General features: G+C 44.3%; 2 protein-coding genes across 4 annotated transcripts in view; both read right to left on the bottom strand.

Moving 5' to 3' along the window:
* Positions 1–344: 344 nt before the first annotated feature.
* Positions 345–5,707, bottom strand: mrgbp (MRG/MORF4L binding protein). 2 transcript variants are annotated; one of them, XM_026155108.2, is made up of 6 exons: positions 5,489–5,706; positions 2,932–3,053; positions 2,761–2,842; positions 2,578–2,652; positions 1,478–1,763; positions 345–1,379 (listed from the first exon to the last, which is right to left on the bottom strand). In XM_026155108.2, the coding sequence occupies exons 1-5, from the start codon at positions 5,628–5,630 to the stop codon at positions 1,522–1,524; spliced, it is 663 nt and encodes a 220-aa protein (XP_026010893.1). In that variant the 5' UTR covers positions 5,631–5,706; the 3' UTR covers positions 345–1,379; positions 1,478–1,521. The 2 variants fall into 2 exon arrangements, with proteins under 2 accessions (XP_026010893.1, XP_026010892.1); XM_026155107.2 differs by having other exon boundaries at positions 345–1,763; positions 5,489–5,707.
* Positions 5,708–8,569: 2,862 nt separating this feature from the next.
* Positions 8,570–17,286, bottom strand: part of hm13 (histocompatibility (minor) 13) — a 16,317-nt gene continuing 7,600 nt past the window's right edge. For both annotated transcript variants that reach the window (XM_026154786.2, XM_026154785.2), the window contains 10 exons: positions 15,822–15,920; positions 15,646–15,728; positions 15,462–15,550; positions 13,792–13,877; positions 12,969–13,094; positions 12,737–12,794; positions 12,501–12,621; positions 12,277–12,379; positions 11,123–11,208; positions 8,570–9,501 (listed from right to left, as the gene is read on the bottom strand). In XM_026154786.2, the coding sequence (XP_026010571.1) occupies positions 9,438–9,501; positions 11,123–11,208; positions 12,277–12,379; positions 12,501–12,621; positions 12,737–12,794; positions 12,969–13,094; positions 13,792–13,877; positions 15,462–15,550; positions 15,646–15,728; positions 15,822–15,920 (915 nt within the window). In that variant the 3' untranslated portion in view covers positions 8,570–9,437. The remainder of the gene's footprint in view (positions 9,502–11,122; positions 11,209–12,276; positions 12,380–12,500; positions 12,622–12,736; positions 12,795–12,968; positions 13,095–13,791; positions 13,878–15,461; positions 15,551–15,645; positions 15,729–15,821; positions 15,921–17,286) is intronic.

The raw sequence follows: 17,286 nt of genomic DNA, 5'->3' as shown, positions 1-17,286 counted from the left end.
GGACCCACACCCAGTTTCCCACCTTGGCTCAGGCGATTAGAGGATCATCAGGGGGTCCTTTTGTCCCTCTGTGGGGGGAAACTCCCACTAGGTTTATATCTGGGACTCTCCACCATTTGACCTTAGAACTGAAGAAGCTTCTCGGATGAGAGGTGAAACGTCTTCAAGCAACTTAAAGAAGTCCAGACGCTTTTCTTTGCAAACTCCTTAGACTACGATGACCTGGATGACTGAGAACCTTCACAGACATATCAGACTTTGTGGAGCTTTAATGTGAAGGCGAACAGTCTGGAAACTTCACATTAAAGGTCGACCGCTTTGTTGAAAACAAAACAAACTTGGAGTTAAAAGAGGGGCAGAAGTTTTAATGTTTAAACATTCAGCTCTTTACAAACATTTTTTCAGGAAAACGATGAATGACGGGAGACTCGGCTTCAGCTTTAATGACACAAACAGCTGTTTCACACATCAGCTCATCAGCAGCCATAAATTAACACCCCAAAAATACTTAAAGGGAACATTTGATTCTCGTGGCCTCAAAACAAGCCGACACTAAACTAAATACACAGAAGACGCATTTTCAAATGACACAAATGAAACAAAGATTAAAAAACATAACTGGAATCACTCGGAGCTGCTCGTGTCCTCACACAGAAACAAAAGCACAACATGCTGCCACGTCCAGTTCAGAGAGAAACACAATTATTGCAGTTTCAGATGATCAGAAACTAAAAACAGTCACTGCAGCTCAGACAGCCAACATGCTGACCTCCTGTCACATTAAACCACTGCTCTAAGCAGATGATCATCAGAACATAAAACAGACTCAATTATTTGTATTTCACACGCTGTGAGAACATGGCGTGCACTCTGATCGCAGGTGCACGCTGGAATATTCACTTCTACTCTCGTTTCTACTGAAGCGAAAAGAGCGTAAAGGTTGGAAACCCGTCTCACCCGGGCTCCTTCACTCCTCTGTACAACCGAGAAAGTTTAAATGAAAATGGAGGAAAACTGGAACGTTCTTCCACTTCCTGCTTCACTACAAGGTGAAACGGCTTTAAAAAGGTAAAAGAAAAGGCAGGAAACAACAACAGGACATAACTGTAGCAGAGTTTACGACGATGTGCTCAATACTCCTGGATGGCTTCTTTGTAGCCTGACAGGCAAGACTCGGGGCAAACTCCAACCTTGGCATTAAAAACAATAAGACAACACACGCCGCTCACGCTGCGGTCGGGTCAGCTGTCTGCACGCTAAAAACACTCCAGAGGCGCTTCCAGACGTGTCGCTTCCTCCCACTGTAATCACACGATGAGATGAAAGCACAGGTGCCGGGTGACAAGCAGCCAATCAGAGAGCAGCCACAGAGGGGGCGACTGTAAGAGGACAGAGAGCACTTAGACGACCTCACTCCAGGATTACACGACACAAAGCTCGCAAGCTCGGCTTCTGCGACGGCAGCAGCAACATTCACCTCCTTCTCTCCACCGCGCTCCTCCGTCTCTGTCCGTCCCCCGCTCAGGTGCGCCTCCTCTTGGCTCCTCCCGGACTCGCCGGGTTGGAAGACGACAGGAGCTTCTCGGCCGCTCGACTCCTCTTCCTCTTCTCTGCCTCCTTCCCTCCACTACCGCTTCCGCCGCCTCCTCCCGTCGCCGCTGACGACAATCCTCCGTCACTTCCTCCCTTCTCCTTGTCTCGCTCTCTCTCCTTATCCCGAATGCTGCTTGTTCGCTCCGACATCTTCACAGAGGAGTTACTCCCTGAAGCAGAGAGACGGAGGATCATATTAAAACCTGGTGTGGTCTAAACTCTCCAGACTGCACAAACTTCACCTCGTCGCTTATATTCTTCTAAGACTGCTGGGACTTTAATCTCTCCTCATCTTTTCTGACTGATTTTATTAGATTTACACTTGGCTGGTGTCGGTGTCACTACTGGTAGCACGAGGCGACACCTGGAGCAGAACGTTTGCTGTGGATCCTCCAGGCCCGTATCTGCTCCTTTATCCAAGGAGGAAAAGGATGAGTGCAGCCAGAGCTACAACATGACCTCCAGCAGGACACTGGTGAGAATGTCTCTGATGTCTCTGACCAAACAATCAGAAACAGACATCACGAGGGTCGCCCGACGGCCAGACGTCCTCTAGTGGGCGCTGTGCTCTGACCAAAGTCTGACTTTACGAACTTCTGCAAGTGTCACTATCATCTGCTCAGCGAGCAGAAGCAGCTGGAGGGTGTAAGGTGTGATGGAACGACTGGACTACAGAGCGGATCGACCAACTCTAGCAGCTCCCAATGAAACCTCCAAGCCTTACACATGGTTGACGCTCTGAGTCGGTTTAACCTTTTCAGACTTCACATGCTATCAAAATGTATCAAAATGCTCTCCGTGAGGAGAGGTCAGAAATATATGTTTGATTATATCAAGCTGTGCATTATTTGTTTAAACCCAGTGGATCACATGCACATGTGTCTGAAAGCGAGCAGCTAACTCTGAATTTAAGTGTAAAAGAACCGCTGAGGCGCCAGGACGCCCCAGCTGACTGCACCTTAAATGCGAGACACAGTCTGGTACCTTCTTCATGTGTAGCTGGAGGTTCTCTCTCCATCCTGAACTCCTCTTTGGACTCCTCCTCTGAGCCCAGCTTCCCTACAAACGCACAAATTAGCGTCCGTTTAGACAAAGAAACGATGTTAACTTTTTTGTACTGGTGTAAACAATTTAAAAAAGCTGCATTTCTGACGGCAGTTCCCTCACCTTCCTTCACCTCCTGGATGATGTCATCGGGCAGGGAGAAGCTCTTCTCGTTGTTTGGGAACGGCAGGATCTCCGACTCGTGCTGCGTCACAGAGAAATGACAGTCTCAGTGGTGATGACCGCGTTCAGCGCGGCATGTAACAAACACTCAGCATGTGTGTGCGTCCTCACCAGCGCCTGCATGTCGTACATCGTTCCCAGGTGGTCCCAGATGACGGAGGAGGAGACCTGCCGTCCAATGTTCTGACTGAACTTGTCTCTGATGCAGATCATGTGGAAGTGACGGTTCACGCCTGCAGACAGAGACACACAGCATGCACTGCATCATGGTCACTGTTTTTTCCCAGGAAACACATTAACGCATCAGCTCTTTTGCCTTCCTGCAGTCTGACGGAGCCACCTACAGGCCAGCTAAGCCAGATCAGTACATTTATTGGACCATAACTTTTCATATTAGCTGTATTTTATAGAGGAACCCAAATCCTTTATAATCCTCCTCCCTCAGTTAGAGGGACTTAGCTTCTCTACTTTATACACCTTTCTTCTTTTTTGTAGAGTTTTCTTTCTTGAAAATACTGAGTCACTCTGTTTACACATAAATCCAAAATTGGATTTTTAAATGACTTCTTTGAAATTTTTTACTCTTACAAAACTGCAGGAGCAAAAATAAAAATAAAAAAAATTGGAAAAATATGAAGTGAAACTGTAACTGTACTGGAACTTAAACAGCTCTTTTCCACATTTACTGAGCACTCAAAGCATGTTCAACTGCACACTGCATTCAACCATTCACACAGCGAGGAACCAGGCTGGACGCACAAGAAAAGTGGTGTAGTTTTCCAAACACCTGGACTTTATTTTACCCGGAAATAGAATAGAATTCAACTTTATTGTCATTGCACATGTCACAAGTACAAGGCAACTAAATGCAGTTTGCATCCATCCAGAATAAGGCTGCCACGATTACGTCGACTATCAAAATCGTCGACGACTGATTTAATAGTCGACGCGTCGTTTGAAGCTTTGTAAGATCACAAAAGACGCAGGAATAAGTAGCAGGATTTAAGAGTGTAATAATGGACTGAAACAGAAGATGGCAGCACTGCATGTACAAGGATGCCAGCTGCCGTTAAACCCCGAAGAAGAAGAAGCTGTGTCCCAGAATTCATAGCGCAGCCCAGCTCAGTTTCCAACAATGGCGGCAGCTAGTTAGTTTTAATATTACTCTTATTATTCTTTCTGGGTCACAAAATAAACGTTCAACATATTTTCAGGCGAGAATGTAGCTGTGTAAACCTCAAATATCTGCTCAGTTTATCAGGACACCACATATTTTCAAAAGCGCTCCGATGTTTTCGGAGACGTCTGTTACCCACTAGCTCGATAGCTAGGCGGGGGCTAGGTCACTAGAGCCGTGAGAACACCGGACTCCTGGCAAATCGTTTTCAAACCCACCGCCGTCTTTCACTACTCAGGTTAAACATGATATATGAGTCACTTAGATAACTTACAAATGTTATTGTTTGGCTTTTTTAGTATTTTATTTGTTCCTGAGTAAATCAGTTATAGTGTTTTACACAGCTGAATAAACGTCAAGCAGACAGCTGATTATCAGAAGTGTGAGATGCTCCAGAATTTACTCCAGTGTCCTGTTATATTTTAGATAGCAAGGAGTTTATTAAACTTCACTGAAACAATCTGCAAATTTCATTAAAATTGAATAAACTATCATCTTGTCTTTATTTTTAGTTAGCACAGACCTTAAACACTTCAAGCTGTAAGCTAATGATAGTTATATAAGAGCAGATGCTGCTGGTGCAATAAGCTGTAGTTTTACGTACAATGGATGATGATCTGATTAGTCGACTAATCGCAAAAATAATCGGTGACTAGTCGACTATCAAAATAATAGTTTGTGGTAGCCCTAATCCAGAAGGCAATATTATAGCTCTATTACAAAAATGGGTTACAATGTACACGGTATGAAGGTATTTTATGCATAAATAAATAAATTCAAAATGCATAAATGCAAAAACAATATTAGAAAAGTTAAAAGCAACAGTGGTGGGCCCTTAAAAGAAGTCAAGTAAATTGAGTTGGACTGTAACAGCAGTAAGACTCCAAAGTAACATAAGGATCAAGACCTGTTCCAACAAAGAGGAACTCAAATACTGATGAGATCAACACTAACACACGACGTCATTAAAGGAAACAAAGGCAGCAGTTGGTTAAATCTGATTGTGGTGTTGATGAGCACTGTTAGGTTTGGTCAAAGGTATCGGTGTAATATGAGTTAGGTTAGGCTTCCTTAATACTGGCCATGGGTTGGATGCAGTGAAGTAAACAAACAAAGAGCAGTAAACCTCAGAGTCCGCACAGCTCAGCTGATCTCACGATTTTTATTCAACTTATCTCGAAGTCAGCGTGTAATTCCCTCTTTGGGTTCTCTGTCCTGCCAAACACAATTAACAATCGTTTTCCTCCTTAGAATCAGTTTCACTCTTGACCTGCTAACCTAAGTGTCTCACCTGCAAGGCGAAATCGCTGGTTTTTAACTTTTTAAATAAGCATCCTCCATTAAACACCTGTTATTGCAATAAACTGAAATTAACGGTTTCCTAGTGTTTACATATTGATTCAGAGGCTCCTGAAAGCAGTCCAAGTTAAACTGGTTTAACTAGAGGAGATGCTCCAGCTAGCCGCATGCTAACGTTAGCTCTGGTCTTACCGACTGGTTTATGTCCGATCATCGCGTGGAACAGGCACACCTCCACCTCGTGGCTCCACACCACCGAGTCCTCTCCGGGAGCCAACGCCGAATCCGGCGGCTTCTCGTCGGTCTGGTTCAGCGTCACATCAGCTTCTCCCATTATTAAGGCAAAACCTAAAACTGGCCAGAAGCAAACGACCGTGCACCGTTAGCATCGGCAACCGGAAACGTAGTAAGACTTCCGGGTATCGGATTTCAAGATAAAACGACAAAAAATAGCCAGAGTGAAAAAAATTTTAAAACCGAAATTTGAGGTAAATTCATTTATTTGTTTTTAACAAATTCCAATATTAATCCTACACTTACAGTTTCAGTGACCGTCAAAGTTAAATGATAAACGGTCCGTTAAAACGCCACATAAAGATGGCTCTAGAATTTTCTCTTACAAGTGGCATGTGTTTGGCACAGAGACACCTCAGAAAAGTGAAGTTTGTTCCCCAAATCTAGTAAATAATTCAATAAAACTAAGTAAAAGTGTCTAGGGACCTAAAAGACATTGAAACTGCTTTCGTTTGAGGAAGTCGCAAAGAAAGCGACTGGACTTAAGTTTCTTTCCAAGCCAGACACTTTACTGTTTTAATTTTACTAGAGCATCAGAGATAGGATTATTTGTATTTTTTGGCATCAACATTCAAATTTATGTTAAACAATTTTATTTTCCATGATATTTCCATATTTTTAAAGCCTCAAAAGACAAATTTAAAACCAATTTATCAGTGAGTTTACCATTGTCAGACATCAGATTTAAATCAAATTACAAGCCTCAAATATATTATCTCCCCAAATTAGGAGTTCCTCAGAGATCTATTGTAGCTACTCCGTGGTTCTCAAAACAAGACAATGTAGTTTAGTATATGTATAAATGCCCAAACAAATGAACTTTGTCGTGATAATAAAAAAAATGCACTTTTTCAGGTGGTATTTTGCCAAGTAATTAAATTGTTAAGCACCAAATCTCTAAAGGTGAACATACAAGCAGTGGATGAGGAGTCATAGAAGCAGCCAGACTCAAAGGTTATGCTTCTCTATGCGGTGATCAAAACACCAAAAGTTTTATTGCAAATAAAACGGATACAGTTGGCGCCGTAAAACGGCCGCCACCACAAATACAACCAGAGAGGAAGAAAAAAAAAACAATTTCAGGTACATTATATTTAAAATTAAGTGGCTACTGAACTTCACTGAGCTGAATAAGAGCATTTTGTTTTTACATTGATACAAAACTGTGCATCTCTTAATAAAGCATCCATAACAATCAATAACATTGAGAGTATTAACGTGAGGCTGATTATGTTCAGTTAGGCAGGGTTTTTCCAAGCATCCGAAAACTTTGTAATTATCTGCAACTGCATATGATTTTATTTAAAAACAAGTTAGGACCGTTTTCCGTTTAAACCTTTACTTTGAAACTCTGAATTACATTAAATTGCAGTTGTACTTGCATTAGGTTAAGCTCACTGGCTTATCCCGTGGAAACAGTTGTAGGATATGTTGACATTATGGGAAATGCAGTTTCAAGCAGCAGATTTTGGAAATGAACCTGTAACACAGGCCAACAGTCACCATGTCTCCGATTCTGCTGAATTCTTTTTGGCTATTTTTCTGAGTTTGATCCTAGTTTGAGGATGCTTTTGTAAAACACCCTGTGACACTTTGCCTCCTGGGCTCATTCTCACTGCTTATCAAACGAAGAAGCCACGGAGCTCCTCCCATTGCACCTTTTCACCAATAAGGTGTGAGAATGATGCCTCTTGCTGGGCAGTGAAGGCAGTTCAGTCTGCCGCCTCCTCCTTTTGCTCTTCTTCTCTCACAGGCCAGAACTTTAAGACTGAAAACCAAGAATCCAGTTTTTATTTATCCACACAGGAAAAAGTTCACCTGTGCAGCTGATTAAATTCCAGACACACTCCAACTGAAAGGGACAGCAAGGAGCGAAATTGAGGGAAAATATTTTGTACCTTTAGTTTCTAACTACTTTTTGTCATCATTATTTATTTATTACGAGTGGCTGCACTGCAGTATTCACACCTGGAGCTATAACTAATTATTCTCACTAAAGAACCACAGTTGGAGTTCAAGTCGCCCCCTCGTTTTCAACAAAGAAATCCAAACTGTGCTTTTGGTTTCTAAACATTTTCCACAAAACCACACTGGCATTTTTCTGTCACCACAAAAAGTGTATCTGTTACACGTCTGAGCAATAAAGCTCCAGAACCTTCATAAGAGACTGTAAATAAAAGATGGACAGCCACTGTGGCATCAGTGAGGGCAGGTCTGACGTGCTCACTGGCCACAGACGGGTCAAACCTGCTGTTTCACATTTAAACTAAGCTAGTGACCGACGCCGTAGACCAATGATTGCTAACGTGTGGGCTGCAGCGATAACAGCAACTCAGTTTTACTCAAGTATGTAAGTTAAATATTTATATAAATTTATATCCATTCATCCTCTTCTGCTTATTGTCAGGTTCACAGGCAGGTTGGAGTCTATCCCAGCTACCATTGGGCGAGAGGTGGTGGTTGGATTGTTATTACTGAGCTAAATTTGCTGCTCTTGTATTCAGTTGTGTCCCAGTGGCAGCTGGTCACACATTGGCCTCAACGCTTTATAGCAAACAACCTGCGTTGTGTTTTTTGAAGAAAAAACAAAACAAAAACTAAATTAATACTTTCTCTTGAATTTCAGAGGGAAGCTTTTAAGACTGGATGAGCCTCGTGGGACTTTGTTGCAGCTCTCTTGACTTTGGGGAAGAGCCATAAACTATTCATCTAACTAATCCAACACATTATACAACTGGAACTCTTTCATCTTTTATAGACGTGTCTACGATATTAGCTCTCATCTGTGCACCAATTCACCTCCAATTTCCTAATTCCAAAACAAACCAACTACTTGATCCTCGTCAGGAACAGGAACCATATTTTAGGTTAAAAACCTATAATACTCGGACTGTTTCTACTTCCTTTCTCAGCCTCAGCTGTACGGCCCTACGACCTACAGCTGCAGGGTTTAACTTGAAGCCACGTTAGCACCACAGGTCTGATTGGAAAGCAGATTTATTCTCTGGCAAACAGCTGGACAGACAGGGAGAACTCACATGTACAGTCAGCATGGAGACAAGTGGATGTAAACACAATACAGCTTTAACAAATGACAACATAACTGTATACCTAAAAAACTGAACCTGTTAGCCGGGGTTTCCCCTCTTAAAATTCTGGCCTATTATAAGAAACAAATACAGATAAAACCAGTAGAAGAAGCTGATGCTGACGGAGCAGACGGCAGTGTGAGCAGCGCCTGGTGAGCGGAGACACCCGGAAACAAAGAACCACATCTGGAGAGTTCCCACGCCTCCAGACTTTTTTACAGGATCAGATTCTGGGGATCATCACAATCGTCAGCGGTTCTTTGTTTGAGGGTTTCAGAAAAAAAAAAAACTAACAAACAAGAAAGAAAATGGCAGCAGCGCTCGTTTTTCCGTCCGACTCGTCCACGCTCTGGGCCGTGTAAAGGCTAAAACAAGCGCTCCTTCTCGTTTCTCTGCCTATCTGAGCGGCGAGCTGCAAACACATGATGAGATCCGATTGGACAGGTGTTCCCTGACACGCCACTTCGTGGTCCTGTGTGAGAGGATTCGTGGTAGGCACCGGGTCCCAAAACGACTTTTAATAATTACAAACATCATCGTTGGCAGCGCGACGGCAGTCGTAACCACGGGTAACAGTCGGCGGCCGCTCCCGTGGTTATCAGAGACAAACGCGTTGGCAACATGAGCCCCGTTTCCCCTGGCTGACAAGCTGGAGAGACTGGAGGGGGCGGGGCTTCAGTGAAATGTGGTGGCAGCAGGCTGATGATGAAAAGTGTTTGAAGGAGGAGGGAGGGCAGGGGGTGGGGGCGACATGGATATTATTGGTCCTTCTTCTCTGATTCTGTCGCTTCCTCTTTAGTCTCCTCAGATGACTCCTCATACCTGAAGAAGAGAAGAAGGACGATGTTAGTGTGTTTCACGAATATGAAGCCAATGCTGCAGTTCCTCTAATGGCCTCTGGAGGCTCAAACACCCCGATTCAAACAGTTTGGATTCTCGTCAATCTCCACCTTAAAACAACTGAAAGGTGAGCGATCGCTTTTCTAATAACTCACCCATTTGGATTTTCTCGAGGCCTAAAGTTACGGGTGCAGCTGCTTTGCAGCGTTTGTAAAGATCGGTGGAACAAACAGTATCATCGTGTTTCATTTCTCGGTTAATTAGCAGCAACCTGTGTCTGTGCACTGCACCTGTCTGCTTTACCAGTGCTAATCAAGCTAACAACACCCCACCTTTGGATCAGCTGAATTTTTCCTCCTTCATGATTTTATTAATGCTATAAAAGGTGAATCTGATGGAGCGATGGTTTCATGTAAGCAGGTTAATGGGCTCATTAATGGGCTTTTTACCTGCCCAGGTGAGACAGAGAAGGGGACAGTAAAGATAGAGGGGCGGGGCTTCTACATCGAGGTGGGTTGTAATCTGCGGTGGCGCGGGGAGGAGCCTGTCGCCACAGAGACGGCATCCATGGAGCTAGCCAGGCTTGCGGGAGAGCCGCTGACGGTTGGAAAGGAAGTAAGTCTGGGAGAGGTGGGAAGAACTTCCTCTGAAGACTCATAGCTAACCACGGGGGGGGGGGGGACGACACGGGGAGCAGAGGAAGGAAATGGAGACACAGAGGAGATAAAAGAAAAATACAGAGAAAGAAAAAGGAGATGATAAAAGTAGTGAGAAAGAAAGGAGGCAACGACAGAGTGTGGTAAATCATCTTAAACTCTAAAGGTCTAAGTTACTATAGAGCTCTACTGCCGTGACAAACGAGGAGGACGGAGGATAAAGACCGACCGGAAAGGTGGAAGAAGAGAGGTGGGAAAAAATGTAAGAGAAAGTACAAAACAGACATGGGAGCAGGGAGTGAAATGATGAGGTCGATGAGCAGGAGACCCTCAGTCTGCTGACAGAAGCACCTGAACATACAAAGGAGCCGTCATAGACTCTGCATTTAACATGGAAACTGCTGCTCGGAGAACCTCGGCGGTTCCTGCAGCGCAGACTAAACTCCAGACTGAGAGATCCTTTAAAAACTGAGGAGGTGCTCCTGTTTTTAAAACTCTATCATTAAATCAGGCCCCGAGGTTGTCTGTGCTGAAGTCAAGGTCCAAATCTTATTTATTCTTAAATGAAACAAAGAAATGTGGTTTAGCAGACGTGCACTTTGGTGCATTTAATAACAGAAATGCTTCAGTGTCATTGGTCGATAGATCACACTTTTAAATTTTACATTATACCCGAAGAAAAAAAGAAAAGAAAGAAATCTGTCCAATCACAGAGCTTCATTCTGGAATAAACAGCCAATAGGGTTTCAGCCCGCCAGGCATGAGATTCTGAACCTTTAATCCACTAAACAAAGAATCCTCATGAGTCTAATTTCAGTAATTACAAATAAATCTCTCAGCTCGTTAATTTTAGTGCAAACGTATGTTCAGACTTCAGAAACATGTTTTCCTGCTAAAACAAGCTCGGCCCTGCTGCCTCACCGTGGTTGGTCACCGTGGTTACTCACCTGAACATCTCTGTGAGCTCTCCTTTGAACAGCGCTATGATGACGGGGAAGCCGACGCAGGCGGGCACCAGGTACAGCAGGGCGGGCTGGACACACAGATTTAACAGCTTTTAACGTCCTCAATCATTAAAACTGAGACGGGCAACATCATCGGGTCTTTTTTAAGTAAATGATAACTGTAAATCCTAAATACAGCAGCACAGCATTTAATGGTGTCTTTCCCTTGTTTGGATGTTGGTCTGTAAATAAATAAACTGCACAACAACAAACAGCCGTGAGCGACGAGTAAATCCTTAAAGCTTTATTGGCTGCGGCTTCTTAAACACACCCTGTGCAAATTTAATACCTACAGCAGATTTTCCAGAAAATTAAAACTTCAGACTTTTCACTTAATAAGCTGCTCACAAAATCAGACTTCATGTTTGTCCCAGTTTTAATAAAGCCAACGTTTAGTCCGCTTCCAGGAAACAGACTCCACGTTAGACAAAGGACGGACGCTGAAGTTAAAGGTCCCGACCAGTGAGAACACAGAGTCACTGCAGCCATTTCATCAACCTCATGTTCTTGGCAACCAATTATCAGTTGTTTAAATAAGAGGAAAAAAAGAGAGCAGATTAGCTGACTGTAACTCTGGTCGGTATGACAGGATGTGGTTTTCATCGGCTTCACATGGGGAGCTTCAGGGTCCCAGAGGTGGTTTAAACTGGAAATTCGAAGCTTTACTGCACTGATGATAAAAGGAATAACGCAGGAACACAAAGGTCCCAACCCTTAAATCGGAGCCTCTCTCCTATTCAAAGCTCTCTGGAAATCTCCCCGACAACATTCAGCCTGGCTCAAGAGCAGTTCTGGACATTGAGTAGACTAAAGTCTGTATTCTGCTTGAATAAATTAGACTGAAAGGAACAACAGCAAACAGAACGCAGGAAGAACTCTGGGATACACAACAAATCGAATTTTAATCTCGATCACGATTTAGACTAAATTATCAAACGATGCGGCGTTTGCTAACGTGAATCGTCCAACATGAACTCAAATGCCCGTAACTGCGAGTCCTCAAAATGAGCTGATGCAACTGGCTGCAAAGAGGCTGTTTTGAGAAGAGACTGAACAAAACAAAGTTGAGAAGAGTGATTGCGCTTTAAGCCTCGTACCTGTGCATGTTTGAAGGTGTGCATGACAAAGATGGTGAGGCCCAGTCCAAAGATGTAGGCCAGGAAGCTGGAGTAGAAATACGTCCTGCTGTTTTTATTCAAGCTGCAGGTAGAAGACGGTTTCACATGAAAGGGAATAAAGAACATTCATCTTGTTTAAATCCCACAAATGAGAGAAAACAAAGGAAACGAGGCAGCTGAGAGGAAAGAGGACCGAGTGTTACCTGACATCGAAGCGCAGCAGCAGAGCGATGAAGATACCCGGGATGACAATGTCTCCCAGTCCCAGCATGGCAAAGTTACTGGCCTCCAGACCTTTCTCCAACAAGTCCTGTGGAAACACCACTGCAGTGGAGCAAAGACAGGTGGGGGAGATCACAGCAGGACAGGAGGTCAGCTGGGTGAAGTCTATGAAGAGCAGGAGCTAAAACTGACTGACACGGTCATACACAGCACTTACATTTGATTGGTGCTTCAAATGACTTGGCAACAGTCACCATGACGTTGGTCCCAAACACCTGGAGACACACAGAATAAGGATGATGTACAGCTGTGTTCATGCTGGGTCATTGTTGGAACATCTGGATTGTGTCAAAGTGCTGAAACTGAACATCTGGACATGACAGAGCTGAGCTCGAATCTTCTGGAACGTTTCCGTACGACTACCTGAGCTGGACACGTGATCTACTCACCCAGAAGACGTCGTAGATGAACAGCCCCCCCAGCAGGATACAGCCGGTGCTGACGTTGTTCAGGTGGAGCAGCTCCACTCCGTTCAGGGCAAACGCCAGCCCGAACAGGTTATTGGCTATCCAGTGCTGTGATGTCACAATACACACGCACACGTGAGCACAAAATGACGCATCTGAGCGGCTGAGACGAACACATTTACACAAATCCTTTTGTTTTTGAATCCTTTATACAGATGTTGACCAGATGTTCTTTAGTCTCAGCTAAATAAACGAGTTTGGATTCAGAGGTTTTATCCTCATTATTCTTTAAATAATAATTACGGTAGAAGCCAAAAGTGAAGCTGACAGCAGGCTTCGATTGCATTACAGATTTCAGCTCTATGTCACAGCGTGGAACATCATTTCTGATGGAAATAATTAGAGCTTACATTTTATACCATCTGTCGGAAAAACAGGAAACATTTTAAAATCTGTCGATTTTCTTTGTTTCACACCAGAAGGAATCAAACATAAGCACTAAAAGCTATTTACTCAGTAAATAACTAATTTGGCATCTTGATGAAAAAACAATAATAACGTGCTTCACTGTTTTTACTGCTTTTATGTAAAAGAGTAAACTGAAAAATTCAAGAACAACAAAAACAAGATTTTAACACCATGAACATTAAATATCACTTTGATTATAAACTTGCACATGTTTGTGGATTAACCATTACTGTCATTTAGGGCTTCATAAATAATTCATTACCCCACAGATCTAAGCTCAGCCATGTCGGAGCTCACAGCTATGCTCAGCTCTGTGTGCTGCACGTGTCACTTTTACCTTTTTGAGCAGGTACCAGACTCCCACCACGCTGCTGATGAGCAGACACACCAGGTTCTTGGTGTCAAACTCATAATTGACTATTTCTGTAGAGACATGGAGAGACGCAGGTCAGACATGAATGTGAAAGACGTCAGGAGACCTAAATCGGGTTCAAAAGGCCGTTCAATAAACCACATTTATACAGAGATGCTTACAGCTCTGACAGATTCAACCTAATAAACTTTAACTGAGGCCGTTTGTCGCTTCCTCAGTAAACACGATTCAACGAGAAGATTTACTCTAAAACTTTACTCGTGCAGATGAACCTGTACAGCAACATTATCGTCCTGACAAAGAGAAACAACATTCACTGTTCTAAGGTTTTATACATCAAGACATAATAAACAGATCATGTGTTTCTTTACTGCTTCAAAGGGACCTCAGAGGGTAAGTGGCAGCCAGGCGCTGATAGTTAAATGCACTTCATTAAGTGATCATCAGCAACAAAGTCCATCATTCTAAAATTAAAAAATACTGACGGCTGCTAGTGCCATCTGTCAGCCTCCTCCTAACTCAGGGATGGGGAACTGCAGGCCTCGAGGGCCGGCGTCCTGCAGGTTTTAGACGTGTCAGCTGATGTAAATGGCTAAATGACCTCCTCAACATGTCCTGAAGTTCACCAGAGGCCTGGTAATGAACTGGTCATTTGATTCAGGTGTGCTGACCTGGGGTGATCTCTAAAACCTGCAGGACACCGGCCCTCGAGGCCTGCAGTTCGACAGCCCGTCCTAAATTCACCTTTGGTATCATTTTGAAACCTACGTACAGAGATTTTCAGACCTCTGAGGTCACTGAGATTCTAACTCATTCGAGATTAGTAGCTGCACCTTTGGTATGAATTTGAAAATACTGCGTTGCCTCATTCCTGAGTTATCGCATTCAAACTCGGGTCGTCACCTCGGCCCATCCACCCGTAAAAATACCCTTTTACAGGCGAGGAGGGCAACAATTATTCATCTGAAAACTTTCCATGTCAGACTCTACAGGCCCCAGTTAGCATGTTAAAGGTTAAAGTTCATGACAGCACAGTTAGAAAAAGAAAGCACAGCTTAGGTTAGGGAAGCTTCATCTGAAGGAACGATGACATAATCCACAGCAGCACACACATCTCACACCAACCGGCAGCACAGCAGCGATTTAATCATCGAGCCGAGCGTGAGGTCCTCTCTATACCAAAGTATTCTGGGGTCAAGCGTGAGGTCGTCTGTCTCATAGCTAATGCTTGAGCTAACATTTGGTCCAGAGGAGGATCCAAGCACAGCAGCAAATCTCCAACAGAATAAGAAAAGAATCACCGTGCAGCAGCGACCCAGTCAAAGTCCAGACCCGAGTCTGAATGAAACTCTGCAGCAGGACTTCAGAGAGCCACGCATTCACGAAACCCCACAAACCAAAGACTGGACTAAAATTCCTTCAAAGCGATATGGAAAAGAATTCACTTCCTCTGGCATCTTTGCCGTGCAATACTTTAAGAATTAAATCGGAGCAATAAACAGTTTGAACACGTTTTGGGTTTTTTGTGTGAAACAAAAACATTTGCCTGCTCTTTTTAGGAATCTGGGTCTTTTAAACTGTATTTTTAAACGGTGTTTGTTCCCGTCGTTGGTGGAACGGGCAGCAAGTCTCACCTTCTTTGGACTCTCCGGAGCCCTGAGTGAAGAGCAGCTGGTACTGTTTGTTTGGGAAAGATGCTGGGAAGACTCTGGACATCAGAGGACTGAGAGACAGAACCAAGAACAGAGTCGAGTCACCTCCAACATCAGTTAAACCAAAGCGATTCACTCGCACACACATTCACGTTCTCTGACGTACCTCATAGTGTGAGACAGAGCCAGGACGCCCAGGACGAAGAAGTAGACCGACAGCAGCAGGTTGATGTACTCTTGAGAGAATACCTGCGTCACAGCACACGTCCAGCATCAGAAACAAGCCTCATCTGACGAAATGCACCGTTGCAGCTCTCCCCGAGGTAAGAGACGCCGACTTACCTTGAAGAAGAGGTAGAGCCCAAATAGAGTGCAGCTGGCGATGATGGGGAACCTCGCTGCGTCCCGACTGGTGATGGTCTCGGGCATGTCGGCTGCATTCTGGGAGAAACGGAGCGGAGACAGAAATATGAGCAGGTAAGGTGAAGGTTCACCAGAAGACAGGGATGTGCACACCAATCCAAACACCAGGTGAGACCACACCAAGCTAAAGCTTCCCATCACAAATTTAACCTGAAAGAAGATGAACTAGTCTCCAGACAGAAACCAGTGAAGTTTTAAATGAAGATCATCAATTTTAAATTAGGGTTATATGGACCACAGTTTATGTGTTGTAATGTAACTGTTACTGTCAACGTTTAACGCCTAAACTAACCCAAATACCGGGATTAACCCTGAGGCCGTGTGAGGCCCTGTGAGGCCCTGTGAGGCTCTGTGAGGCCGTGTGAGGCCCTGTGAGGCTCTGTGAGGCTCTGTGAGGCCCTGTGAGGCTCTGTGAGGCCCTGTGAGGCTCTGTGAGGCTCTGTGAGGCTCTGTGAGGCTCTGTGAGGCCCTGTGAGGCTCTGTGAGGCTCTGTGAGGCTCTGTGAGGCCCTGTGAGGCTCTGTGAGGCTCTGTGAGGCCCTGTGAGGCTCTGTGAGGCTCTGTGAGGCTCTGTGAGGCCCTGTGAGGCTCTGTGAGGCTCTGTGCCAACACTGCAATAAGCAGTTGCTTCACTCTGCAACCACAAACTAATCTGAGGCGCCGCCTGCTGCTCGTGAAATGAGGCAACACAGGCACCACAAACCTGACGAACACTGAACACTATGCCTCTGTGATAAAATCTGATTCTTATCGAGGCGTCGCTCGTGTGGATATTCATCATTTAGCAACAAAGCTTCTGAAAGCTGGGACTTCCTGGTGGTATAAAAGGCTTTGGAGGATACAGCCATCACACCAGCGTGGGTTTGAGCGCTGCAATAATTACACAATGGCAGAAATGTGCGTTTCCACAGACATGCCAGAGGGCACCTCCCTGTCTCTACCGAGGCCTGTCCTCCTCCCGATCAGGCCGTCCTTCCACACTCTGGTCGGATCACAGAAAAGAAGAGCTACTGTAGACTGACAGAAGCCCTGAGAGAGAAGCCTGAGAGTCACCTCCATCTATATTCTCCTCCATCTACTCACCCGAGACAGAAACTGGGACAGAGGAGGATGTAGAGGGATAAGGAGAGGAATCCTACACAAACCAATGCTTTATAATCCAAAGCTCAAGTTTACAGTAAATGCAGGATTAATATTACAAACATTTTCTAAATGGTAACATCCTGTCTTTCCTGAAACTAAAGATGTTTTTAAAGCAACATGAGCTTCTATAGAAACCAGTAAATCTGCAGGTGACTGAGTTACTAGGGGTGCAACGATACACAAAATTCACGGTTCGGTTCGATACTTTGGTGTCACGGTTCGATATTTTTTCGATACAAAAA

Source organism: Astatotilapia calliptera, chromosome 20 (assembly GCF_964374335.1).
Source record: "Astatotilapia calliptera chromosome 20, fAstCal68.1, whole genome shotgun sequence".
NCBI classification, from domain to species: Eukaryota; Metazoa; Chordata; class Actinopteri; order Cichliformes; family Cichlidae; genus Astatotilapia; species Astatotilapia calliptera.
This window is presented reverse-complemented; position numbering and strand designations above follow the sequence as displayed.